Source organism: Borostomias antarcticus (genome assembly GCF_949987555.1).
Source record: "Borostomias antarcticus genome assembly, chromosome: 1".
NCBI classification, from domain to species: Eukaryota; Metazoa; Chordata; class Actinopteri; order Stomiiformes; family Stomiidae; genus Borostomias; species Borostomias antarcticus.
In genome coordinates this window covers 21761474-21788407 of record NC_140234.1, presented here as the reverse complement: position 1 = coordinate 21788407, position 26934 = coordinate 21761474, and the positions used below count along the sequence as shown (strand labels likewise).

Sequence of the window (26934 nt, the reverse complement as noted above, 5' to 3'; positions counted from 1 at the left end):
TCACTGCTTCTGCTGCATTGACGTGCTGCTCGGATGGTTCAATTTCCTGAGTTGTGAAGTCATTCTAACCTTGGTGTGTTCATGAGCTTTTAAGTCATAATATGGGAACACCATGGATGCTACACAATTGATAATGTATTTTATTGCCAAAGGCGTTTAAACAACCCACTGGTAGGCTATAGCTGTTTCTAGTTTTTGCATGACAATAAAAAACAAAGGATTGCCTGAAGCACAAAAAATGGCTTTACGTGACTTATTGAATAATTTTAACTTATCTTGATCACTCTACGTGGACAGCACTCTAGGTGGACAGCAACTAACAGTTACAACCTAATACCATATGGCTTACCTTACAAATTACATATGAGACAAATATAAACAGTTCATTACCACCACAATTAAACATTTCATCCTCTAATTCCTGCCTATGACAGTAAGTCGGCAAGTCATGTACCAAAATTTCCACCGACTTGCCCACTTGTTGTTCCGACTTGAGGGGGCATTCGTGGGAATTTTCCCAGTTGGGAACGAATTTTTCCAATTATTGGACACCACATGAATGCAGCATTCATTCTACTAGCGGACTCTGTTGTATATCTCGTCATCATCTACTGGAACCAATCAGGGACTGGGGGCGGAACAGCAGTTAAAATGCAGTCTCCTGATTGGTGCCCCATTTTCTGGGAAAATTTAAATCGTTCTGGGCGGCTGAAAGTCCAGACTATTGGGAAAACAACTTTTTTTGTGCATGGCAACATACCAAGGACAGCAAATGTCTGGTTGTCCTTCCGTTCCTCTATCGGGTTGTTGACCTGCAGTTCTATGTTGCTACCACAAGAGGCAGTGTTTTTTTGTGCGTGGCTGTAAGCCAGCGCACCTACCACAAGAGGCAGTGTTTTTTTGTGAGTGGCTGTAAGCCAGCGCACCTACCACAAGAGGCAGTATTTTTTTGTGCGTGACTGTAAGCCAGCGCACCTACCACAAGAGGCAGGGTTTTTTTTGTGCGTGACTGTAAGCCAGCGCACCTACCACAAGAGGCAGTGTTTTTTTGTGCGTGACTGTAAGCCAGCGCACCTAGAATAGCGTTTGTCCGGTTATCACTCCCTCCCTCCCTCCAGTCAATGTTGACCTGCATTTCTCTGTTGGCACCGCAAGAGGCAGTAGTCCCAGCACACCAAAATAAAGAAGGACACCAAAATCAACCTGCCGACCTCCACTGCACAAGTAGAATAGCAGTGAAAGCATAGGATTCCCACCCGGGAGACGGGGGTTCAAGACCCGATGGGGATGACTTTATGGGACTATACCCCAAACGTCCACATGTTCATCCTTTCACTCCAACCTTTACCCCTTGCCTTATAGGTCAGATCCTGTCCCAACCCCAACCCTTTTTCTAACCCCAACCCACACTAGGGACTGGAAGAAGGACACCAAAACCAACCTGCCGATCTCTGCTGCACAAGTAGAGTAGTGGTGAGAGCATAGGACTCCCACCCGGGAGACGGGGGTTCAAGGCCCCGGTGGGGATGACTTTATGGGACTATACCCCAAACCTCCACACGTTCATCCTTTCACTCCAATCTTTTTATCCATTACCTTTGTCCAGAAACAGAGGTTGAACCAATTGCAGCAAAATAGCTAACGTTACAGGAACCATCAGTGTAACTGCTTTAGCCACTGACTGCTATAGCATTAATGTTACGGAAGCTGCTGCTAGTTTTTTGTGAGCTCATGAGCTAACTGGCTATACTGCTCTTATTGTGCTGGATTAGAATTGGAAGCATTGGAACTGATGTGTCCAGGTGACAAGACCTATCTTAATTTATAAGACATTATTTCATGTCATTTCAGTTCACAGCTATTTCAGTGGCGTGACTAGCTTCTGTTCGACCAGTTCTGAACAGAAACAAGCCAGCCACGCACATAAGCCAAGCTGGACTTCGCCTGGTTTCGCAATAATTCTGGCTTCCAGACTAGCACTCAACACCACATACAAACTGTTCTCAGAGACACAGCAACAGAAAACATGCAAACCTTTTATTGCACTACACAGGGCCACTCCCCCTGGCAGTGTAGAATAATTATTAATGGACAAAATAAAATAAATAAATATGGTTATGAAATAAATCCTGAAATATTTAAATAAGTTAATACATATAAATACATGTAAATATAAATATATAAGAGTCAATAAATAAATAAATAGGTGTTTTTGTTTTCAAAATGACTTTTATATAATGCCACATTTATTTATTTCAAGGCACTTTTATTTCAGAATGCCACCTTTCATAATGCACTGCCACATTAGTGGCAACACCGGCCAATCAGGTAGCACTTTTTTATGAATTAACCCTCACCTGCTGCCCTGCATTTTGGAAATACGCAGTGACAATTTCTGGCTGATGGAAGGCACACAGTCATTGTGCGATGTCTGAACAGGAGAGAAGAAAAGCACCTCAGAATTATTGAGAGAGGCTGCCAACCACCTCAATGTTGCCAACCGCCTCGTGCAGCCACCGCCTAGAGCTGCCGAAGTGACCCCAAGTGTGAGACTTGTGAATTAATAAGTGAATAAGCCTAGCCTAATGGTTCACTTTAAAACAGTATTCATTTTTGTTAAACATGATGGGCGTATACAATATTATTTGTACCACTTTCCCAGGGACCCCCTGTCTTTATGCCAGAGACCACAGGGGGTCTATGGACCCTTGGTTGAGAAACACTGGACTACAGTAAGCCTCGGACGTAAAATGGTTGCCTGCAGGTTAATGCTGTTGTCTTTGTGGCAGGGATAAAATGTTAATCGTATTAATTGGCAGAGCAGGGGAAGAGACAGGGTGACCCCTCAAATTGGAACTTCCTTAAACTAGGGTCAGTATGCACTTGGAGAATGTAGCGGATAGATTGAGCCATGCACATATGCTGTAACGCCACAATAAACAGTAAAGTACTATGTACAGTATGAGCTGTCATTTTTAGTTTAAAGCAGACAGTTCTATCTACATTATTAGGACATTCGGCGAAAGAAACTGAAATTTAGATTGGTCGCATTAGGAGGCGGAACCAAGATTGGATTCGACACCATCCTCATCGGAAGCATTTTGGCGACGCTCTCGAATTACACAGCCGGGGGACGCAGGTTGTCATCAAAACATTGAAGTAAGCGCGTGAGACACTTTATATTTACTGAAATCTCTAACTGATCTGAAGTGAAAAGTTGTAACGTGGCTAGATGACTGGCTAGTTGCAAGCTAACAAACCAACCAGCTCATTTATTATGACTAAATGAACTGCCGTGGCACCACCACTTAGTAGCACTAATACTAACGTTAGCTAACCATAGTTAACATCAATGAAAAGGATAGTTTCCTACCATAACGTGTTCTCTGAGAATTCAGCTAGCTTACAGATACACCGATGGGGCTATCTTGCTAGCTATCTGGTCGCTATTGTAACTCGTTGCCTGGCTAGCCCCCCTCCAATCTGGCTAGCTAGCATTGGCCAGTCTTGTGCATGCTAGGTAAAAGCCGGCTAACGTTATATACAGTAGCTAGCCGCTAACTCAATATCAAAAATACATCTCGCTGTCTAGCTAACCGCCTCCCAGTCTAGCTGTCTAGCACCGGTCAATCTGCCTAATGTGACATTTCTGCATTTCCAGTTGATGTTGGCCAATTTGTCAGCCATGGTGTCCCATGGATTTAAGAGCAGTAAGCAGGACTTTACTTTTGGACCATGGAAGGTGACTGCCGCAAAAACTCACATCATGAAGTCTAAAGACATTGAGCGGTAAGTTCCTCCCTAAAATACCAGACTAGCAACTGCTCTTTGAGGGAGAGCATTGGCATGAAAGACTAACCCTATTTTGTTGTATGATGGACACTGTCGTTTGAAGTCAGTCTGATGTAGGGCTAGTAGTTGGCTGCAGGTTGAGGCGTGTTGTTCAGAGTTCAGTCTTGGCGGTTTTCTTATCAGGTTAGCAGAGGAGATGAGCTTGCCCTCGCTCCCGGAGATGCTGTTCGGAGACAATGTACTCCGCATCCAGCACACAGATGGCTACGGCATAGAGTTCAACGCCATAGACGCCCTGAAGAGAGTCAACAACATGCAGGACTCTGTGAAGGTGGCCTGTGCTCAGGAGTGGCAGGAGAGCAGGTAATAACATGACCCATCAGGCACAACATTAAAACCGCCTGCCTAATATGACAACATTTTTGTTAGGCAGGTGGTTTTAATGTTGTGGCTGACGACATATTGCAGCAACGGTTATAAAAAGTGATTGTGTGGAGTGGACAACATGGTGCTTAATGCCCGTTATGAATGACGGCCAGTGAACTGTCCTGCTCTCTGTATTCCCAGGGCGGACTCAGAACACTCCAAAGAGGTGGTGAAGCGCTACGACTGGACGTACACCACAGACTACAGAGGCACCTTCATAGGGGAAGACCTGCAGATGAGGGTAAAACCCTAACACATTGAATCAGCCCATGGTCAAATATCCCACCTACCTACCTACTGTACCTACCTACCTACCTACCTACCTACCTACCTACCTACCTACCTACCTACCTACCTATCTTTCTACCTACTGTACCTACCTACCGAAAGGCCACTACACAAATTATTTTCCATCAATCATTGCCTACCTTTGTGCCCTTGAGCAAGGCACTTAAACCCAACACTAGCTCACAATTGTAAGTCGCTTTGGATAAAAGTGGCTGCTAAATGACTGTAAATGTAAATATTGACTCATGAGCCCATGATCACATATCCCACTCGATCACTAAGCGCAGTGACGTGCACGAATGTCACAGTTGAATGTTATCAGAGGACAGTAATTGAAGAAATAGTTTCAATTGTAAAATTGTTTGTTTAGTCTGTAGACTATTTTAGCGACGAGCTTCTCTTCATAAGGAAGGCTACAGTACAGCACATCTGCCATGTCTGCCTGCCTGCCAGGTGGCGGAGACGACGGAGCGTATCGACATGGAGAAGCTGAAGGCCAGAGAGCAGATCATGTTCTTCGACGACGTGCTGCTGTTCGAGGACGAGCTGCACGACCACGGCGTGTCCATGATCAGCGTCAAAATAGTGAGCGCCTCTCTACGCTAGGGCTGGGTATCGATTCGAATTTCAAGAATCAATTCGATTCCGATTCAGAATCGATTATCTCGATTCGATTCAATATCGATTCGGTTAGTGTTACTAAAACCTTTTTTTAGCTGTAACCTTAATTACATGACTGCCAAGTTATGCAACATCAATACTAGGGCTTGGTATCGATAGTGATTTCCAAAAATGAATGAATCATTGAATGAATTAATGAACTATTCATTCCTTCATTCATTCATCCATTCATTAAATAAAAGATCGATTTTGGGATTCATGAATCGATTCTGAATCATTTGATTGACTGGGTGATAGACTGACTGGGTGATAGACTGACTGGGTGTCGGGGGTCTTGTGTGTGATGCAGAGAGTGATAGACTGACTGGGTGTCGGGGGTCTTGTGTGTGATGCAGAGAGTGATAGACTGACTGGGTGTCGGGGGTCTTGTGTGTGATGCAGAGATTGATAGACTGACTGGGTGATAGACTGACTGGGTGATAGACTGACTGGATGATAGACTGACTGGGTGTCTGGGGGGGGTCTTGTGTGTGATGCAGAGAGTGATAGACTGACTGAGTGATAGACTGACTGGGTGTCTGGGGGGGTCTTGTGTGTGATGCAGAGAGTGATAGACTGACTGGGTGATAGACTGACTGGGTGGTCTTGTGTGTGATGCAGAGAGTGATGGACTGACTGGGTGATAGACTGACCGGGTGTCTGGGGGGGTCTTGTGTGTGATGCAGAGAGTGATAGACTGACTGGGTGATAGACTGACTGGGTGGTCTTGTGTGTGATGCAGAGAGTGATAGACTGACTGGGTAATAGACTGACTGGGTGGTCTTGTGTCTGATGCAGAGAGTGATGCCCACCAGTTTCTTCCTCCTGCTGCGGTTCTTTTTGAGAGTGGACGGAGTTCTGATCCGGATAAACGACACAAGGCTCTACCATGAGGCAAGTGACCTTGAAAATACTTTATTAAGCTATTATTATTGTAGTTGTTGTTATTATTATTATTAGTATTATTATTATTATTATTATTATAATACAAGTTAAAGGTGGGATAGGTCGTTTGCTTTTGGCTTTATTTGGTAAAATTGGCATAATATCCTTTCAGCTATCAGTAACACAAGTGCTCTGAGAATAAACTTGGATCTCCGTGTTTACCGCTGCCTCTGTATTTTGGATTCAAAGAATGCACCGCGCCCGAATGTATTGACCAATCAGGATCTTTATCTCGCCACACCTACCAATCATGTTTGGAGGGAGGGACTACATCATGATTGACAGGAGGGAAGGGCGTATTTTTATTTTTTATTTTTTTTAAAATTTGGTGAGGTGTTGTTATTATTTATTATTATTCTTATTTATTTACAGGCTGGAAAGAACTACATGCTCAGGGAGTTCAGTACCAGGGAAAGCAAGATTTCCGAATTACAGGTGAGTTTTAACTCGCCCCTCCCTTTGGGAAAACTACAAGAAAACGTAGATGTGACCGATCTCCCCGTGGAGTGTCCTCGTTCTGACAGACCGCACGGTTCTCCTCGTCTCCCTCTCTGTCCAGAAGCACGTCCCCGCAGCTCTGTACACCGACCCCAACGAGATCGCCCAGCACTTATCCCTAAAACTGACCGAGTGGGAGAAGCTGGAGCTCCCTACAACGGACCCCCAGTGAAGGAGCTCAGAGTGGCCTGTGGTTGAAGATCACCCCACCACCACCACCACCACACACACAAACACACGCACACCCCCTCACTCCTGTCTGAACTCGAGCAGAGGGTCTGTGAAATAAGGCAGGCCGTCTCCCCCTCTACAGAACAACATTGTGTGTTTAAGTCGACTGGAACACTGCACCTCCATCCCTCCACAAAAACACCACCATTAACAGAGATTCCTTTTACAAGTGTCAGTTGATCTCTGATTCCAAGGGTTGTTGAATATTTCTTCTATGTAGATGCTTTGGTGGGGTAATGAGGAATATATGTGGCTTTTCTAATTGAACACCATATAATAGTGATTTAATGTTTGACACCGTAATGTTATTTGAAGGATAAGAAGTGTTTTATTACATACAGCGATCGTATTTCGAACATCACGTGAGGTGTGATACAGAGAGGTGTAATTACCGGTCTTGTCGCCAAAATATCAAAAGAGCCCATTTTGTAAATAGATAACTTTTCTATTTGTTTAATCTTGTACTGGACATTTGTGTGCTGGAGTAGAACTTCCTGAAGTCAAGGCAGGCTTCTATCATTAATAAAGTTTCACTTGCTACCTGTCAAGCTATTGCTCAAGCTGTTTGCTGTTGTAATAGAATGACCCATTCTCTGCTTTACTGTATGTCAGACATAATAATAAAAATGGTCAACTTTATCATTTACGGTCTGGGAGCCGTCAAATTCAATGCACCAACCTGACATTTTAAATAGCATTATACCTTGATACATTATAGCACTGTTAAAAACAACTCGCACTGTCTACATTATTATGAAGTGTATACATCAAATGTTATGTACTACAGTAATCAAGTGGTATTTTCGTGCATGTCGGGAGCGGACAGTGAAATGAATGAAATGTTTCCTGTCGGACATATTACGATGTGGGACTCATGTTTCACATGTTACCAGAGGCTTGTTGGCTCGCCGACTGTTGCTGGAGCTTGATCTAAGCAGATAACGTAAGCTATGGTGTCAACGTTTTTCCAAAGTGCTTTATTTTGCTTATGTGAAGGATAACGAGACAACATCGACATTAGTGAGAACTATAACGTTAGCCTGTCAAAAGGTCTAGATCTAGTTTTATCCTAGCTAGTTAACGTTAACGTTAGCCCCACGTTGGGACAAGTAGGCTACTCGTTAACTTCTTATATTTCATTTGTAGGCTAACTTAGTTGTATCAGTATAGCAGGTATATCTATAGAAGCTATCTAGCATAGCTTCAGTGTGCTCCAGCATGTTTACTTGTCGAGTTGTGTTCCATGAATATTGCGTAAATGCTGACTTGAAGCCTGGGTCAGCACCATTGACCATGAAAGCAAGTTCATGTAACGTTAATAGGCCTACATGATACAGTGAATACATTACATTACAGTGATTTAGCATGCTTTTATCCAAGGCGAATTACAAGTGTAGCCTACTAGCCTACTACTACTACCACCACCACTAATACTAGGCCTACTACTAACCAGAACCCCCTGTGGATCATCCTATCTTAACTCATAAGTGCGTTTCTTTTTACACAAGCATGTAAGAGCCCTAACTAATGCCAAAGTAAAAGCGCAAGAACAAGTACAAATAATAATAGTACCTTGTCGGTGTCATTCATTCATTCGAGTCCACTGAACACACAATGTAAACCGTAGATATACTATATTCTAATATTTTACTAATGACAGTGCAAACTCACTGAAAATAGCTTGATCATTTCTCAGCTCAGGATGCCAAAGAAAGGCAGGTCGGGTTCAACAGCCACCACGAAGGGCGACCGCGATGAGGAGGTTCCCGGCAAACAGAGGAAGACCGTCCAAAGGAAGACCGTCCAGAGGAAGACCGTCCCCGACGCCGCCGCCGCATTCCCGCTGTGCTTCGACACCCCCTCCGGCCTGTTCCACAGCCTCATCTCGCCTCTGGGGCAGGAGGAGTTCTTCCAGGAGTACTGGGAGAAGAAGCCCCTCCACCTGCAGAGAGCTGCCGGAGCTCCGGGCGCCGACCACCAGGCTCTGTTCCAGCTGTCCGACCTGCAGGCGCTGTGCTCCCGGGGGCTGGAGTACGGCAGGGACCTCAACACGTGCCGCTGCGTCCAGGGGAAGAAGAAGGTGCTGAACAAGACGGGCCGCGTCAACTACAGCCAGCTCCGAAAGGACTTTGACCAGAAGAGGGCCACCATCCAGTTCCACCAGCCACAGAGGTTCAAGGTGAGGGGGTAGGATTGTCGGATAGGAGAGAGAAGTTCTTCACCACTGGCTGTGCAGTGTGTGTGCGTGTGTGTTTACGCGTTCTTGCATGCAGTCTTTTTTCCCAGCACAGAATTACTGTAATTCTTGCTGCGGAATTTGGGGGATCAGACTAACGTTCAATCTACAGAGTCCAAGGCTGTGTAATTATTAGGGACGTTGTGTAGCCCTCACTAGATGATGGTTTCTTAGCCAGCCACTTGGTGGCAGTATTGCACAGTGGTTCGAGAAAGGGGCTGGTCAGAGGGACCTTTTTGGAAATGAGACAAAGCATTGGGTGGAGGAATGAAAGTTCTTGTCCCGTGTTATATTTGCAGTTCCCAATTTGTAGATCTGGATCGCTGTATTCAATTCAATTCTATTGTGTTTGCTGCTGACTGTCTCTAGGATGAGTTGTGGCAGATCCAGGAAAAGCTGGAGTGTTTCTTCGGTGCTCTGGTGGGCTCAAACGTCTACATCACCCCGCAGGGCTCCCAGGGCCTGCCTCCACACTACGACGACGTTGAGGTAGAACATTTAACTGACCGAATAACAACTAGGAATAGTCAATCAATCAAAGCTTTATTTGTATAGCGCATTTCATACCCAGAGGCAACACAATGCGCTTTACAGAGAACAAGGGAGGTGGGCATACGACCCACCCCTACATATTCCAGAGGGAAGCAAAAACCAGTATCACCCGGGGGCCAGAAAAGTGAGCTGTAAAAATTCTTCCCTGACCTCTCTCAACAAGGCGATCAAGCAAGCTCCTGGACTATTTTTGTCTAACGGCTAAGAACATTTATAAAGCAATAAATTACATTACATTACAATAGTGAGTTTTTAACACTTAACTGAACAAAATGGCTACTTATCTCATGTGCACCTCACTATAAGCTGTCGGCACAATATGAGCTAGAACTGGACTGGGAAGTACTGTACTGTGAAACGCGCTGCTTGGGGACGTTGGAGGCTGCGAGCCAGGCGGCCGTCGACAGATGTTGGTTCTTTAGTCAGCTGACGTGTCAGTGTTTGCGTCATCCCCCCCCCCCCAGGTGTTTATCCTGCAGCTGGAGGGGGAGAAGCACTGGCGTCTCTACAGTCCCACCGTGCCCCTGGCCAGAGAGTACAGCCTGGAGCCGGAGGAACGCCTGGGCAGCCCTACCCATGACATCACCCTCAGGGTAACGGTAGCAGGACTGAGAACACGCTTTGAGACACGCCATCCAGGAGCACTGGGGCAGGGACACTAGAGTGGAAACTTTGAAGAGATGCTGTTATAAACGTGTTATAAACTTGTTATAAACAAACAGAGTCCCCCTGGGGGGTGTTGTGCTCAATGCACTTTTCTTACTTTTGTACTGTATGAAATGTGATTATAATCCATTTGTGGGAAGAAAGTGTTTCAATGTGTGTGTGTGTGTTGAAGTGTACGCTGACTTGTAGGTGGCCTGTTGTGTTTATGTGATTGAGCAACGCCATTTGAAGTGGGGGGGTGTGTGCTATTTGCCGACACAGGCAGGCGATCTGCTGTACTTCCCCCGCGGAACCATCCATCAGGCAGACACCCCTGTCGGAGTGGAACATTCCACCCACCTGACCCTCAGCACCTATCAGAACACGTACGGGAGGCTTTCCGCTGCTACTGAAGCCCAATCAGAAGCTCAGAAAAATCTAATCTTTCCTTCCTGCACTCCTTGAGTTAATGTCAGATCTAATATTATTAGATAGGCTGACAACATGCTCTTCACCAATCACCAGTTATGTCACATCAGGGATTTCTGCAGGGGAGAGAAAATAGCATTTTAAGTAGCAACTAGCCACTAATGGAAATGACCACTAATGGAAATCTCTGAATTGTTACATTCTCTAGCTATATAAGCTATACTCTCCATGTGAAACCTAAGAGACTAGCTGTGTTCGGAATCGCTCCCTCGTTCCCTCACTCCCTATTCCCTATATAGGGTTCACCATGTAGTGAACTACCTAGGGAACGGAGAAAATGTAGGGTACATGCTCTGTTCCTTGCAAATCAAGGTGAATTGTGGGTAATAAATAGTGGACTATATAGGGAATGAGAATTCCGTGGAGAATTCGTACACTACAAACAAAATGGCTGACGCCCTATATAGTGAATAGGGAGCGATTCCAAACAGCTTCTTTCTCTTCCCTCTCCTCTCCTCACATGACTCCTCCTTTGTTGCCCTGCTCAGGTCGTGGGGAGACTTCCTGCTTGACGTGTTTCCCAGCTTCCTGTTTGACTCCATGAAGAGTGACATCAGCATGCGGGGGGGCGTTCCCCGGGGACTGTTACTGGTGAGTCCGGCCCGCCAGAGCCCTAGTAGCAGGCAGAGCGCTGGGAGATGAAGTCAGTTGTCATTTTGTAGTCCTAGAACGCGACCTGTGGTAATGTGCGGCTCTTACATGCATTTTTTCCTATAGGAACATTTTAAAATCGCCCAAACAAGGTCTATGTTGAGCACAATTCTCTGAAAGCTTGCCATTTTGTTATGAGCTAATCTCTTGCAGTTAGAAGGACCATCATACATTTTTAAGCTTTAACCTTTCCAGGATAAAAAGCAGTTAACAGTGCAAAGAATAGAACTAAGACAACACCTGGAAAGTCCTGTGTTCCTGTCCTCAATGCAAACTTTTATTTTGGTGATTTTCCGAATTCCCTGTGGGAAAAATGTCCATTAGTGCCTACAATATGACATCACTTAGACTCTATAGACACCGCTACCTCCTCCTGAACTCATACTCCCAGCATGCAAAGTAACAGCGAAATGGTTTACTGTCTATAAAAGGACTTGGTGTTATAGAAGAAAGTTCATAATAATGATGCAAGAGATCAGTTCTTATTTTGTGGTGATAATGCCAACGGAATCAGGTTGACATCACGCCACGGTTTGAGTATAACTATGCCAAAACTATGCCAAGAATTCCCTGCCAAATCCAATTTCTCAACTTCTCTAGTGTTGTCAGTTGTAGTGCCACAGATTGCGCTCTGTTGTGCATATCATCTAAGTGTAGGGAGAGCGCTGCTACAGGCCCAGACAGGGCAGGCTTGAAAACATGCTTATCTCTAGAAACAGAGTGGATGGATCCATTCCAGGATAGACACTCATTGTCAGGCGTGATGAACAACACATCTTTCCTCAACTGTGTGAGTTGGTTGGTTTTGTGTGTGTGTGTTTGTTAAACTACCCTTGTGGGGCCCAGATGTTCCTACACGGATAGTGCAACAAGAAAAAATGTCCCTTGTGGGGCCATTTTGATGGGCCCCATAAGGTTAGGGTTCATTTTAGGGTCAAAGGTTAGGGTTTAGGGCTTGGGTTACAATTATGGTTATGGCTAGGTTTTGGGTTTTCTGGGGTTATAGTAGGGTTAAAGTTAGGATTACGGGATTACGGGTCATAGTTTATGTTTAGGGATAGGTGTACGTTTTATGGCTATGGGTAGGTTTAGGGGACCCCACAAGGATATAAAAACAAACGTGTGTGTGTGTGTGTGCGCAGGGTGTTAATGGAGCTGCGGACACCAGCAGGCGGTTGGCCGCCCTGTTAAGGGGTTTGGCTGATGAGATGGAGCAGGAGAAACAGGAGCTTCGCTCCACTGACATGAAGAGAGACTTCATCACCAGCAGGCTGCCTCCCTACACCCACCCCCAGGAAGACCTCTCGCCAGGTAGGCTGAGTGTGTGTGTGTGTGTGTTTATTATGTAGACATAAATAAATTATTAAAATGTGTGTTAGCATGTGCTTGATTGCCTACCTTCTCGATAAGCTGCTTCCTGTAATGTGTTTGTGTACTACGTGTGTGTGTGTTCCACAGCTGGGAAGATGCCTACATTGAAAGATACCGTGTGTTTGAGGTTTAAAAATCACGTTCTGATGACCGTGGAACCCAGTCGGGAAAGAACAGTGAGTGACTTTAACCTTCTGCCGATGGTACTGTACTTAAAAAGTATGCTACTGTAAACCTTGATCATTTCTTTCGGTGTGTGTGTGTGTGTGTGTGTGTGTGTGTGGTGTAGGACGAGGCCACAGAGTTGGTGGTTTTTGTGTTACACTCCCTGAGGAACAAAAGGGAGACTCACATGATGGGAGGAAGTCGTGGTGATGATGATGATGATGACGATGAGGAGGAGCATGAAGTCTCTCAGGCAAGACATCACTAACACACGTCTCACTCACAGACTAGATGTCTGAAAGTAGCACATGGCCATGAACTGATCGATATTACCCAGCAGGCTGTGAGGAAACTACATGGATGCTACACACAGCATCTTCTAAATCACAAGTAGCCTTTCATATTATCTGTTCTTTTTCATCATATCTCTCTCTCGAACCCGCAGGGCCTGCGTTTCCCCCTCTCCCACCTCCAGGCTCTCAGGCAGCTGACGGGGGCAGAGCGCCTTCCCGTAGCCCAGCTGGAGCTTCCCTCAGACGGGGACAAACTCAACCTGGCCCTGGCCCTCTGGACCGAGAGTCTGCTGGAGGTGTGCTGACATGGCAACTCCGCAAACCCACGCGCTTGCCGTCCTCAATTACATCAGAGGATTCATTTATGAGTCATTAATAAACGCATGTGCGCTTGTTCATAGTTTCTCACTTTTACTTGGTACCAAAGAATGAATGTTCCTTTGTTCAGCGATATTCATGTTTGTGATAATGCAACAACTTGGAATACACTTGGAACATCCAACATTATGATACTGAAGCCTCTCTATGGTCAACCCTGTTAAAGCGCCAAAACGGTGGTCTTACTGTACGTCGTGTGGGAGAGGTTCAAAGATGACCGATGTCATGGTCTTGCGACCAAAGATAGCCCGCGACAAATATCGGTGTCGGATATTTACGATGATCTGGGACGATCGTCTCGCAGTGTGAATGCTGCTACTGTACAATCTACAGTACGTCAACTAATAAACCAATAGAAGAGCATCATGAAACGATGCACTAATCGGCATGACCACATGCGCTAACCTCAAATGTTAATGATGCTTTTTTTTTAGGGGGGGGGGCGGGGACTGGGGAGGGTAGCCGCACGCAGCAGGTCGTAGCCTACGATTCAGAAGTGTCATTGCAGTGTTCATGGGGCATGGTTGTACCCAAGATTACAGATGTGTGTCGCAGTGTGGCTTGCAAGAAACTTATACGATTGCAAAAATTGCACGGTGTATAGAAGCCATAAGGCACACATCCCTCGTATTAATGACTAGAACAGATGAGATGGATCATGTTTGGTACAGTAGTTTGTCCTCTTCCAGACCAGCACTGGGCCTGTGGGACCTGCTATTGTTCAGCTATATCTGTGGACAATGAGGTACTGTACACATGCCCTGTAGTGTACTGAGAGTCGTGTAAGAGCTACTGTTAGACGGGCCTAGAGGGACACCTCCTGACCACTGACTAACACACACACACACACACACAGAGACCGTCCTCACCAGCAACTTAGTAATAGCCAGCCTGAGTAGCACGCCGTGGCACAAGCTAAGCAAACATTTACAGAAAGTATCTTTTGTCCTTTGACACCGTTGGACGTCATCCTGGAAAGGGGAGATAGAATTGATGCAGCAAAGACGGAGAATAACAGTAATGACAGACAATCACTGTTTATTTATCGCCATGTGGTTCTCAATCTCAATAAAAACAAGCAGGCCATGAACAGATATGACTGACCTTTACTATTAATCACAAATTTAAAAGCACAAACATATTTAATAATATTTCTTCAGCTTGCCTGAACTGTACATACCATCATATCAGCTTTATAGACATTTGTTTTTAAATATCTGAATACATCTATATTCCTGAATAATAGTATATATTAACATTCTGCTTTGTTTTTTTTCTCCAGTGAAATTACCAGTCGTTCTTCAAAAACCCTTTATACACATTTAATCACCAGTGACAAATTTGTCTTGGGTTGACAGAAGTTATAATTTAGTGTTGAAATGTTCCCACATAAGGTTTTAAGGACTAGAATTGCTTACAGCAGCAGAAACCCTGACATCATTGAAAAAAATATATATTTACCTCTAATTTCATATTTAGACTGCACAGGCAGACTTGGAGGCCTACCACAGCTGGCCACATTTCAAGTGAAATATACTGGTAGTGCAAATGTGCTTGAGAAAAGACATCTGAAAATGAAAACTCATCGCCTCGGACAGAGCATGAGGTTGCTAAATTAGCTCACAGTTCCATACTGTGTCAAAGATGTGCATGTAGTTGTAGCTATCGGCTATCATAGACGACTGCTCAGCTGGGTTGTTTGGGTTTGAATTCCTTTGTCAGTTGTACATACTGTAGGGTTTAGATGTATGCGTCATTGTAACTTGAGTTGGCGGAGAGAGTGCATTTCTTAGTGCGCTGGGCTCTGTCACTGTTTAATGTGTCAGCACTCCTGCAATGGTGTCTGGGACCTGAGATAAAACAGAAATAAACTCGAGCTCCGTCGTCATGGACGCATGGGACTGTTGGCTGGGAGATGTCCCCTACAAGAAATTGGACGAGATCACTACAACTCCCATCCTGCACTGGGACTTCTCAGGGCCTTGGGCAGGTCTCTCGAGTTCCTGGCAATGGTTTCTCGACACCTCCCTAATCATCATGTCTATTTTCAGACCATCTCAATGTCCCAGTACTGAGTAGCCTGGTCACTGGAGAACTCATTGACAACCAAGTGGTCCTTGTCGAAACCTGTCCCACCTGCAACAGGAGAACACAAATAGCTCCGCTCAACAGGTATTATACACAGGGTCAACTCTGAATCATTTGATGTGTGTATTAAGGTAAAAACTGCAAAAGGAAGATAAAACACAAAGGCAGGACATACTGTAGTATAGTTCAGCAGCTGTGCACAAGAACAAACCATCTGGATATCCTTCGTGGAGTTGGCCCCCTGCTCTTTTCTACATTCACTAGCGATTTACCATGTCTCACAAACAAGGCAGGTTCAACAACATTTGTGGATGACTCTACACTATATATGTTCTCAAATAGTATTGTAGGACGAAATGTAATCCTGGAAAAATAGTCGATTCTCAGTGTTTCCCATAGGGGTGGAGTGTAGCTGTGCCGGGGAAGAGGGGCAGGTCTGGAGGGGGGTTGGCAAGAAGTGTCTGATCCACCTAGCTTGCATCCCGTAAGTTAGGCTAACGTTCGCTAGCTATCCTAAGTCAAATGAGACAAGCTAGTGTAGTAGACGGTTAGCAACGAGTTAGCGAGCTGATGGATCCCAAAGACTTTGTGCTAATTGTTGAAAATCAGCATAATAGGACCCCTTTAAAGAAACATCTTCTGTACTGGTACCAAAACGCTTTGTGGAAAACTGATGTTTACAGCCACGTCCGAATGGAAAAGACCGCTTCGTCCGATCGCCAAGGCCACTCTCAGGTCACGCTCAGGCTAGCTTTAAAAGGAACGGTACGTTCGATGCCTTTACCTCTGAAGTCAAGTACGAGGTTGTGGTTGAGATGGGAGGAAAGGGTCCCGTCCTGGTTCAGACTCCATCTCTGGTGGATGCGACCGTGTTCCGGCCACACTGCCACCCGGGTCCCTGCCGTGGCCTTAGCGCCGATCACCGACAGACACCCTTTACTGGCCTGCACAACAGGACACACACACACACACAACTGTCATAGAATACAGCGAGAACGCGGCATCTACACGCGTGCGCCATACTGGCGTACGGTCTCATCGAGGGGGCGAACCCAACATACCGCTTACCATAACAGAACACCCTAAGTGAGCTTCACGTGTCACGCTCAAATCTCAATCCTCCCGTTGCTTAGAATTTCAATTGTGAGCTAAAGATGGCAACCGATCCTCCGGTTCTATATTTAGAACAGCTCCGGTCAGGAGCCCCCAGACTAGCCCAGCGCGCGGACTGACACACACACTTCGGCTTCCAGAGGAAACGAGGCGTTAGTGGACTTATTGTGCTTTTCATAGGGGAACGGTCAGCGGAATGTTTCTATTTTTACACGCGTCTTTCGGGAACGCGCTCCGCGGGTTCGTCTCAGAACACGCGCTTCACGCACGTATGCGAGCTCAGGTGTGCACGTTGAGTGACCTTTCATCATGATCGTGAAGCCTACATATACCCATACGCAAATACACAGGTTCTGCAACAGTTAATAGGGCAATGAAGTACTAAATCTGTACTTGAATATCTAAACTACAAAACACACTGCATCTTCCATGGCTGGCATCGTTCCTAGTTGGGGGGGGGGGGTGAGGTGGGGGGGGGGGCATACACACACCTTGCAGCGGAGCAGGCCGTCGGTGAGGACCCAGAGTTGGGTGTCCAGAGAGCGAGCGGGCGACAGGAACAGCCTGGCCGGGGACGAGTCGTCCTGGACGTCCTCCGCCGTCAGCACAGACCCAAGGACGCGACTCCTCACCTGGACATACACCCTGGGCTGGAGACACACACCGACTATGACCAGCTGAACCCCTCAAGCCAGCAGCAGCGTTTTACAGTACGTTATGATGTAACTGTAATGCAGTAACTAACTACATGTATCATGAGCTAATTCTCTCGCTGTGCTGAGTGAGGCTGAACAACCTTCACAGTGTAGGCAGGTATTCTGTCGTAGAGGCACAGAGTTTCACATATTATGGACATGAACGTGAGCATTTGCCAGTGGCGTACAACTGATAATTATGACTTAAAGGTGCAGTAGGCGGTTTGGCTCAGAAGCACTTTCTGTTATATTTCTGCAATTTTCATTACATCCCGACAGCAATCAATCAATAAAGCGCTCTGACGCTAAAATTAAATACATCCGTAATCTGTGGAGATCATTTTGAGGTGCCACCTTGAAATGATTGGATGGCTTACCTACCCGTCAACCTACTGTACCTGCCTAGCGAGTGTTATTTGTTTTTTTGCATTTTTCAAAACCTTTCAACATTTTTCCTAAGTCACAAATCACAGGAAATCACAAACCGCTTACTTACTTACTTACCTTTAATGGGATGATTATACCTCATACCATTACACGTAGGCCTGCCTATAATAAAAAGATGATAAGAGCAGTCGAAACTGTAATTCGGTCTGTAAATAAACCACTAAGGTCCTATTTGGGCAGCAGGGGATCGGGTTCAGATAGCACCGAGTCATCAATAGCACAAGGTCTACAGCAAACTGACCGTGACCACGCTTATCCATGTCAAACTACCCTGCAGTGATGAGAGTGCTGTCTGCATGCATGTGTCATCTCTGATAGAGGTCGACGCTAGGCCTGTGAGTGACCTGCACCTGCCTGTACTGCAACATAGCATACAGTATGCGTAAGTAGTAGAGTGATGGGCTCAGTCAAATCAGCTTGAGGGAGAAGCCAATATAAATCACAGTGACCTCAGTCCTGGTTCTGTTTGTCATGTCAACAGAGCATGTTAGCACCCCCTGACTGACACTGACACTGACACACACACACACACACACACACACACACACACACACACACACACGTCCTTGCTAAGCCTAATCTGACGCTCTGTGTTTCTCATTCACTCGGTCTCTTTCCGACACACACGCACGCACACGCGCGCGCACACACACACACACACACGCACACACACACACACGGCAGGGGTATAAATAACCTTCAGAGAAGAGGGGTTTATCAGAACCCAGCAGGCTTTAGTCCCAGGCACGTAGCTGCTGTGCCTCCAAACGCTACAATACCAATCCCTTTGACCCCCTCCAACACACACTGTCAGGATAACACTCACGCGGCTAGAATGCCTGAGGAATAGTAAACAGCTTAATGTCAAAGTGGGATGCAGGGCACACACACACACATTTCACTGACGCAGTCATTTATGAGAAGTTTCTCAACATCTGTAACGTTGCAGTGGAACACCCGTGGTCCAGATGTGGAGGATGTGCGTGGGTCTCACCGGTTTGAGGGGTCGCACGGAGCCTATGGTGTCCCAGCCGCTGTGCTCTCCCCAGTTAGGAACCGACCCTGGCTGGAGCAGCATCTGACGGCCCTTATAGCCCCTGAACTCAAACACCACCCACCTGGCGAAGACAACAACACACGGACCAGGAGTTAAGCCAGTACCACAGACCATGAGTTAGCCTAGTTAGCCTACAGTAGTTACCACCGACCGTGAGATAGCCTAGTTAGCCTACAGTAGTTACCACCGACCGTGAGATAGCCTAGTTAGCCTACAGTAGTTACCACCGACCGTGAGTTAGCCTAGTTAGCCTACAGTAGTTACCACTGACCGTGAGTTAGCCTAGTTAGCCTACAATAGTTACCACAGACCATGAGTTAGCCTACAATAGTTACCACAGACCATGAGTTAGCCTAGTTAGCCTTCAGTAGTTACCACAGACCATGAGTTATCTAGTTAAACTAGATTATTACTAAGCCTACAGTAGGCTCAGGCTTACATGAAGTGCAATATGTTAATTTCATTTCATTTCAAAACTTTATTTCCACACACCTACTGAGGGAGACCTTAATTTTCAGTGGAGCCGAGTTTACAAGAATAAAACATAAAATACATACACAAACAAAAAAATAATAAATTATAAATATAAATTGGATAATAAAACACTACACATTTCATCAAGCAAAGCGATTAAAAATAGAAACGAAAAGGCCTTTTGTCGTGACCTTGTTTCTGCAGCGAGCGGTTTCACATGAATGCATCATTGACACTTTAAGGGGTGTGAAAGGCTCTCACAGTCCACTGTCGACTCGCAGGGACTGAGTGAAGATGTTCGTCACGTTGTCCGCGGAGGTCACGACGCCCGTCATCACACCCTCGTAAGAGTCCAGGGAGAACAGGCAGAGGGACGGGTCCGAGAAATTCTGGTGACAGCAGAAGTGGCGGCGGCCATTTTTTAACTACAGTATCAATGGTACAGGGAATACGCTCGCAGGCCAATTTTCTACCAATGTTTGTTTCCCAATGTAAAGCAGTCTACTACTATTTGTATAATCATAACTATGTATCATACATACTGTGGGATAAGGCTGTGATAAGGCTGAGGATTTGAATTTGACACATTTCTATACTGGATAAAGTGAAGCAGGCTTTAATAAAATTATATACTGCATGTGTGTTCATATGTCTGACATCACAGAGCATGAACTGTACTGTGTCCAATCTGTTTCGTAGCGCCAGCTAAGAGTAACTCTCCAGGCGACGGTACACTTACGTAGGGAATTGGCCTCAGCGATTTGACAGAAGTGGCCACACAGCCACAGGAAATGAGGTCAGGGTACAGGCCCTCTCCCAGGACGTACTGGTTTCCACGGCAACCCTCCTCGTCGAAGAGCAGCCAGCTGGACGGCGGCCGGAGAGGTGGCGAGCAGGGAGGGCACAGAACAGTGGTCAGACACATCGGCGGCACACCTACTGCAGCACGGCCTAGTGAGCTGCATCTGATTCATTTATCAACTTTAACGTGTTTGAAACCACCTTTTGTATCCAGTCACGGGGGAGACCCGTGAGGAGGAATATGACGTAGCACAATCATACACTTTTATTTCCAGTGGCCCTACAGACAGTCAGGCGCTGAAACAGTCAGCAAACCATAACTCTGTCGTGGCGACTGGTTAAAGCTCGGGTTAGCGACGAGCTAGTTGGTCGAGCCTCTGTACGCCATCTGGACCCACTGGAAATAAAAGTGTTACCGCGTCAGTCTGGATGTCCAGAAATGGCACTCACCTTCCTCTAATGACCCTGAGGGACATAGGGGCGTCGGCGCCACAGTTCGACTCCTCCCCCTCGTACTCCCTAGTGGCTCCCGCAAAGTGAGGCTGACTGTAGACCCGCAGCTGCATGGGACACACATCCAGTAGACCATCTCATGAAATCTGCCTGGTTACAGTGATTCTATCCTTGAAAGACTTTTGATCGATATTTTTTAGGGCTTTTCAGCTTTATTGTCATAGGACAGTGTAGAGAGACAAGAAATGTGGGAGAGAGAGAGAGGGGAGGACATGCGGCACAGGACCCAAGCTGGGAATCGAACCCTGGTCCGCCGCGCGAAGGACTAGCCTTCATATGGTGGCCTTACCCGGTGAGCTACCGGGGCGCCCCCTTTTGAGCGTATTTTACTGCTGATGCAAACTGATGGGATAATTGTTTGTTTGTTTTTGGCGCTGAGATGCTGTGTATAAGACTCACCGAGTGCTTTGGTTCTCTGGCGCCACACACACCCTGCAACGAGAAAGATATTAAGTCATGTCCTCCAATATCCCGGGCCTGACTTTCACATCGCATCCCTCGGAGAAAGCTGCAGTAGCAGGGGCACCATGACCCCCCCACCCAAACACCCTCCTACTACACAAACAAAATCCTCCCATTGGCCATGCCGTGAAACAGGACTCACCAATCGGACGGGCCGGATGGACTTGGCTGGAGTACCAGGATGTTTGCCTTTCTCCAGAATGCACTGCTCTCCGCTGAAGGCTCGTTCGCTGTACGCCACCCACCTGAAGCAGATGAGACGAGGGGTGACAACGCAGTGAACATCAGTGTTCAGCACCACTGCGCTGTGTGTAGAAAAACATGGCGTGCGGGCGAGTCGTTTCCTCTGTGAAACTGACAGCAGTAGGTTCAGTACTGCGGATGTCAGCTGACAGACAGCTGGTCCCTGGACACTTCTCTCAAATGAGGTCAGATGAAGTAAAAGGATGTCAGTACGGGAAGACACTTTCACAGTATTGACTTAAAATAATGATGTCTCGAGGCAAAAAAATACCCACACTCCGTTCTTCACGCATATGGAGCTGGTCTTCTCAGCGGCTCCGGCACTCTGCAGATCGGGGACGTCCAGATCCAAGATGTCCGTCTTTTCGGCGCCGCTTTCATCCTGCAGCGACACCAAAGGCTCTACGAAGTCCTGTCGATAAGAACCGCAAAACAGAGGTCGTTACAAAACAACACATATACAGTATATACAGCAGTGTACTGTATGACTACTGTAAATACACATAGGCTGCTGTTCAGAAACTAGCCTACATTTTCTGCAGTTCTCTACCCAAAATTAGCTTCTCCGTTACTCTTTCTCCAGTTCTTTCGCGTTGGCGTCACCTCAAACCTGAAAAGACTGCATTTAAGCTACGTTCCCGGAGGCTAGAAGTAGCGTAGGTGCCATTTTTCTGGAGCCCACTCTAAGCAGCAGCAGCCATGATGGGAGGTTCACAGAAGAAGATTACCCCTCAGAGATGATCAAGAGAGCGAGGCGCCACTGACAGCCTGAAGGCATGAGAGGTGGAGGGGGGGGCGGATTCAAACCAGAGTAGACAAGACAGCTAGCAATTAGCTCTACCTGCTTAATCCTATTAGTAGCGTAGCCTAGCCTAGCCGTGTAGCTATGAGTGTGTGTTAGCACTCCGCCAGCCTCTGACTCTTGGTACTTATATGAGAGGAGGTTGAAATAGACAGTGGAGTCTCTCTCCTGCAGCTACAGTGGAGAGTCTGTGGAAATGTGTGACACAGGATGGATGAGGGAAGAGGACTGCACGCAAAACACACTCGCGAGTGTGAGCGCTCCAGTCAAATCAACACGCTAGTCACACCGGTCTGACGTTGTCTGACAGCCTCTTTGCACCCAGCTGCTTTGCATCACACCGTAACTCCGCATTCACAGCTTATAGAGCGCCAGACCCTTATGCAAAGAAAACATATTCCCCTATATAGGAACTGTCAATATGTAAAATGTATGGAGGGAATATACAGAATAATATATAAGGAATTACAGCTTTTCATATATTGCAGTATATTAGGAAAATATAACCACTATGGAAATGTATTGTTTGATATTTTCCAATATAATATCGCAATAGTATTTTTGTTTCATAAGGGGAGCGGAACGTGAGGAGAACGTACCGCCTGCAGGAAGCGGAAGGAGAGGAGCCGAGGGCGGGTGGCTCCACCCGGGTCCTCGCAGTCGCCGTGTTCTCCGTCCTCCAGGACGAACTGCTGGCCCGTGTAGGCCTCGCCCGTGTAGCCTGCCCACCTGTCAAACACACAAGGTCAGGGGTCAAGGCGGGGCACGAACGCTTGAATGATAAGAGGAACGCTGATATGGATGTTTAAGAGGGGAAATGAATACAGTTGAGGAATGCTACAGACAAAAGCCAAATGCATATTTATTGTTTGATTTTACAACCTCCCTGTGACCACACACACACATACACACACACACTCATGTTTGTAAAGGGAGGCAGAACTCTTTAGGACGTGAGATAGCACGACAGTGGAAGAAACATTCCACAGTTGTCACATGATCAAGACATTGTGAAACGGTGTACAGCTAAAGGCACACCTAAATGGAATGCACTTCGAAAAGGGCTATGCCCTGATGACAGAAACAAATACTAAAACATCTAGCTACACTACAGCACATGATCGTCCCCAGTCTGTCTGTCTCTCTCTGCCTCAAAACTCTCCTTTACAAATACAGAGAGAGAGACACACACACTTAAATTGACACACCACTCACAAACACTTTCTCCACTGAAGTGTGAGTTACCCTACACTAAGGGACCCTGTCCATTAATCTGAGAGGAAGGGTGAGAGAGCTCATCTGAGAGGAAGAGTGAGAGAGCTCATCTGAGAGGAAGGGTGAGAGAGCTCATCTGAGAGGAAGGGTGAGAGAGCTCATCTGAGAGGAAGAGTGAGAGAGCTCATCTGAGAGGAAGGGTGAGAGAGCTCATCTGAGAGGAAGGGTGAGAGAGCTCATCTGAGAGGAAGAGTGAGAGAGCTCATCTGAGAGGAAGAGTGAGAGAGCTCATCTGAGAGGAAGAGTGAGAGAGCTCATCGGTGGTCTCCCTCAGATGTGACGGGCTGACAGATGGAAGAGACCGCGGCGACGGGGACTCACACTCCGCCCACCACGCGCAGCGACGCCACGCCCTTCAGCCCAGCGGAGGTCCCCAGGCTGGGGGTGTGGCCTAGCAGCTCCCGGCTCCGCCCCTGGAAGAGGGGCAGCTCGAACACCAACATCTATCGAAAACAACAACAAATCAACAAATATGCTACAGAATCATTTATACTGCTAGAAGACGATCAGACATCGTTGTTGATTGACGATGCTAGAAAATGATTATCATTATCATTAATAAGCACTGTGCTGCATGATTACTGTAATTAACTATTCGAGAATACGTGTCAAGTGATATGATCCAACAATAGAAATGCTTAAAGGACAATGCTCGTTTTTGACAACCTGGACCTTATTTACGACATATTATAAGACGTTTGACTCCCCGAGATCACTTTGGTGTAGTTCGGAGGCATGTAGAAGAAATTTAAAATCCAGCGCGAGCCAGTATATCCATGTAATGGCGGTGGTGGGGGCAACGAGAAAGCAGCTTCTAAAAATCTATTTTCTGCCGCGAAACGGTTGTTTTCATCAATCTGTCTTGATGAATCGCTAGTTGTGCTTACATAGAGCATAACTGTTGTTGTTTTCACATGCCATGATCTTTAGAAACGTCTTTTGAAACGAAATAGCTTCCTCACTTGCTCCAGCACGCTGTGCGCATGCGTGCTGGAGCAAGTGAGGAAGCTATTTCGTGTCTAAAGACGTTTCTAAAGATCATATTACAGAGGCATGTGAAATACCACAACAGGCCTATGCTCTATGTAAGCACAACTAGCGATTCATCAAGACAGATTGATGAAAACAACCGTTTCGCGGCAGAAAATAGATTTTTAGAAGCTGCATTCTCGTTGCCCCCACCACCGCCATTACATGGATATACTGGCTCGCGCTGGATTTTAAATTTCTTCTACAGGCCTCCGAACTACACCAAAGTGATCTCGGTGAGTCAAACGTCTTATAATATGTCGTAAATACGGTCCAGGTTGTCAAAAACGAGCATTGTCCTTTAAACTCACAATACAGGTGCATTTCAAAAAATTTTAATATTACGGAACATTTCATTATTTTCCGTAATTTAATTCAAAAAGTGAAACTTTCATATATTATAGATTCATTACACATGAAGTGAAATATTTCAAGGCTTATTGCCTCCATGCAACGCTCCACGTTGATGCATAATGCAGTCATTTGTGCAAAAGGAGCCCCGACCAAGTATAGAATGTATAAATGAACATACTGAACATACTGTACAATCATAAAAGATTAAAACAAAAAAGGCTTGAAATATGTAACTTTGTGTAATGGATCTAGAATACATCAAAGTTTATTTAAAGTTAAACATTAAAGTTAACTTTTTAAATTACGGACAATATTAAACTTTTTCACAATATTCAATTTTTTGTGGATATATAATATAATAATATTTTATGGATCTATTATATGACCATTCACAATAACAAGAACTCTTACCTTAGGGTCCATAGGTCTTCTCACTTTGAGCCCACCCTGAGAGAGAGAGAGAGAGAGAGAGAGAGAGAGAGAGAGAGAGAGAGAGAGAGAGAAAACACTGAAGTGAAGCCAGGAGGGTGAACTCGGACATCACATCTAGCCAGTGCACATTCACAGACCATCTCCAAAACCCTAACCCCTAACCCCTAACCCCTAACCCCAACTCATTTTTCCACTCATTTATGAATGACATTACACTAAGAGGGCCTGTGAATGTTTATTCAACTGGGTATATGGGTGTGTTAGTCTCTCTCGTGAGTCTATGGGTGTGTGTGTGTGTGTGTGTGTGTGTGTGTGTGTGGGTGTGTGTGTGTGTGTGCCTAACCCTAACCCTGTGCCCCACCCACACTAAATAAACCAAACATGAACAACTGAAACGGAACTGACAGAAATCTTGACTATGACCGTCTCCCTACGGGTGAACTTTGCCACCTCTGTGACCCTTACCCTTCTCAGAGGTCGCAGTGACCTCACACCGGTGACCTGGGGTTGACCTGGGCCAGGTGTCGACGGACCGCCCGCCTCCATGACCACATAGTTCCCATGGCAACCGGGGCGGTCATAGGCGAGCCAGCTGAGCGTGGGGGAAAACAAGATGGAGGAGTAATCAGTGGAGGGCAATCTAATCTCTCTGAGCAGACGGCGCTCGCCTTTTCAAACAGCCCTGTACTGTATATACAGAAGGAGCTGCAGGGCCCGCGCGTCAGATTCACAGCGCCGGGCCGTGACCGCCACCTCGCTTCTCGGAAAGGGAGACGATTACGAAACGACTCGCGTTCACGTGAGAGGCTCATTTGCTGGGACTGTGTTCGGAATAATAGATGTCATCTACCTAGATCTGTATCGATTTGACGTTTAATTGGCTGTAGACTAAACTATTTCAACAATCAGGCCAAGTATAAACAGGAGCAGATAAAGATAAACTTGACATTCAAAGGTATTTAGTACTTAGGGCCCTTTCTCTGAGCCCTTTAAAAATCAAATTAACCCTTTCTTTCTTGTTGACTTTGTAGGCAGAGTGAGTGTACAGTGTTTTACTGTAGGTGGTTTTACTGGTGTGTACTGTGCGAGTGAGCCATTGTGTGAAAACCTCATAACAAAGCATTCATGGCCAAATCCATCAGGGAATACCTCCAATCACCCAAGCAGGCTATTCCCTTCCCTGCGCCTGCTGCTTGCGCTTCAGGGAGACCTGAAAAGATGCAGTTTTGGCAGGAAATGGCCTTGTTGTGAGCTAGCAGGTGCAGGTCGATGACTCAGCGCCGAACGATTCAGCGAGCCAGTGAAACAATATGGACGCCGATTGGCAAGGACACGCCCCCCCACCCCCCAGTGAGTCATTCCCTCCGATTGTTTAAACTGGGCCCTTCCTGTGTGGCCTAACGGCTCCCTCGCACAATGGTGGTTACTGTAGCGAGTTCCCCCGCCGTTCCTCTAACAGGCTACCGAGGCAGTCGGCTGTCTCACCATCCAGACTGGACGCTGAGATTTGACAGGCGGACAGGCCCTTC

General features: G+C 46.2%; 3 protein-coding genes across 6 annotated transcripts in view; 2 read left to right on the top strand and 1 right to left on the bottom strand.

Annotated features, from left to right (window-relative positions):
- Nucleotides 1-3118: 3118 nt before the first annotated feature.
- tiprl (TIP41, TOR signaling pathway regulator-like) lies at nt 3119-7434 on the top strand. The gene is made up of 8 exons (XM_084438062.1): nt 3119-3159; nt 3662-3789; nt 3976-4155; nt 4360-4459; nt 4960-5091; nt 5965-6060; nt 6484-6546; nt 6671-7434. Exons 2-8 carry the CDS (start codon nt 3665-3667, stop codon nt 6779-6781), a joined length of 807 nt encoding a protein of 268 aa, XP_084294188.1. The 5' UTR covers nt 3119-3159; nt 3662-3664; the 3' UTR covers nt 6782-7434.
- A 300-nt stretch (nt 7435-7734) lies between these two features.
- riox2 (ribosomal oxygenase 2) lies at nt 7735-13634 on the top strand. Of its 4 annotated transcripts, none has more exons than XM_084440332.1 (11): nt 7735-7783; nt 8537-8629; nt 8666-9019; nt 9446-9565; nt 10093-10221; nt 10556-10659; nt 11251-11353; nt 12556-12724; nt 12872-12960; nt 13074-13202; nt 13395-13634. In XM_084440332.1, the coding sequence occupies exons 2-11, from the start codon at nt 8543-8545 to the stop codon at nt 13545-13547; spliced, it is 1437 nt and encodes a 478-aa protein (XP_084296458.1). In that variant the 5' UTR covers nt 7735-7783; nt 8537-8542; the 3' UTR covers nt 13548-13634. The 4 variants fall into 4 exon arrangements, with proteins under 4 accessions (XP_084296458.1, XP_084296457.1, XP_084296456.1 ...); XM_084440333.1 differs by having other exon boundaries at nt 7770-7783; nt 8542-8629; XM_084440331.1 differs by having other exon boundaries at nt 8542-9019.
- Nucleotides 13635-14791: 1157 nt separating this feature from the next.
- Nucleotides 14792-26934, bottom strand: part of LOC311318233 (uncharacterized protein) — a gene marked incomplete at its 5' end in the record, with an annotated part of 44441 nt that continues 32298 nt past the window's right edge. The window contains 15 exons of the mRNA XM_084449502.1: nt 14792-15756; nt 16493-16652; nt 17313-17471; nt 18958-19081; nt 19756-19883; nt 20234-20360; nt 20746-20855; nt 21208-21240; nt 21413-21515; nt 21789-21925; nt 22915-23044; nt 23912-24033; nt 25385-25420; nt 25871-25997; nt 26891-26934. The exon at nt 26891-26934 is cut by the window's right edge and continues 90 nt beyond it. Of these exons, the coding sequence (XP_084305628.1) occupies nt 15668-15756; nt 16493-16652; nt 17313-17471; nt 18958-19081; nt 19756-19883; nt 20234-20360; nt 20746-20855; nt 21208-21240; nt 21413-21515; nt 21789-21925; nt 22915-23044; nt 23912-24033; nt 25385-25420; nt 25871-25997; nt 26891-26934 (1629 nt within the window). The 3' untranslated portion in view covers nt 14792-15667. The remainder of the gene's footprint in view (nt 15757-16492; nt 16653-17312; nt 17472-18957; nt 19082-19755; nt 19884-20233; nt 20361-20745; nt 20856-21207; nt 21241-21412; nt 21516-21788; nt 21926-22914; nt 23045-23911; nt 24034-25384; nt 25421-25870; nt 25998-26890) is intronic.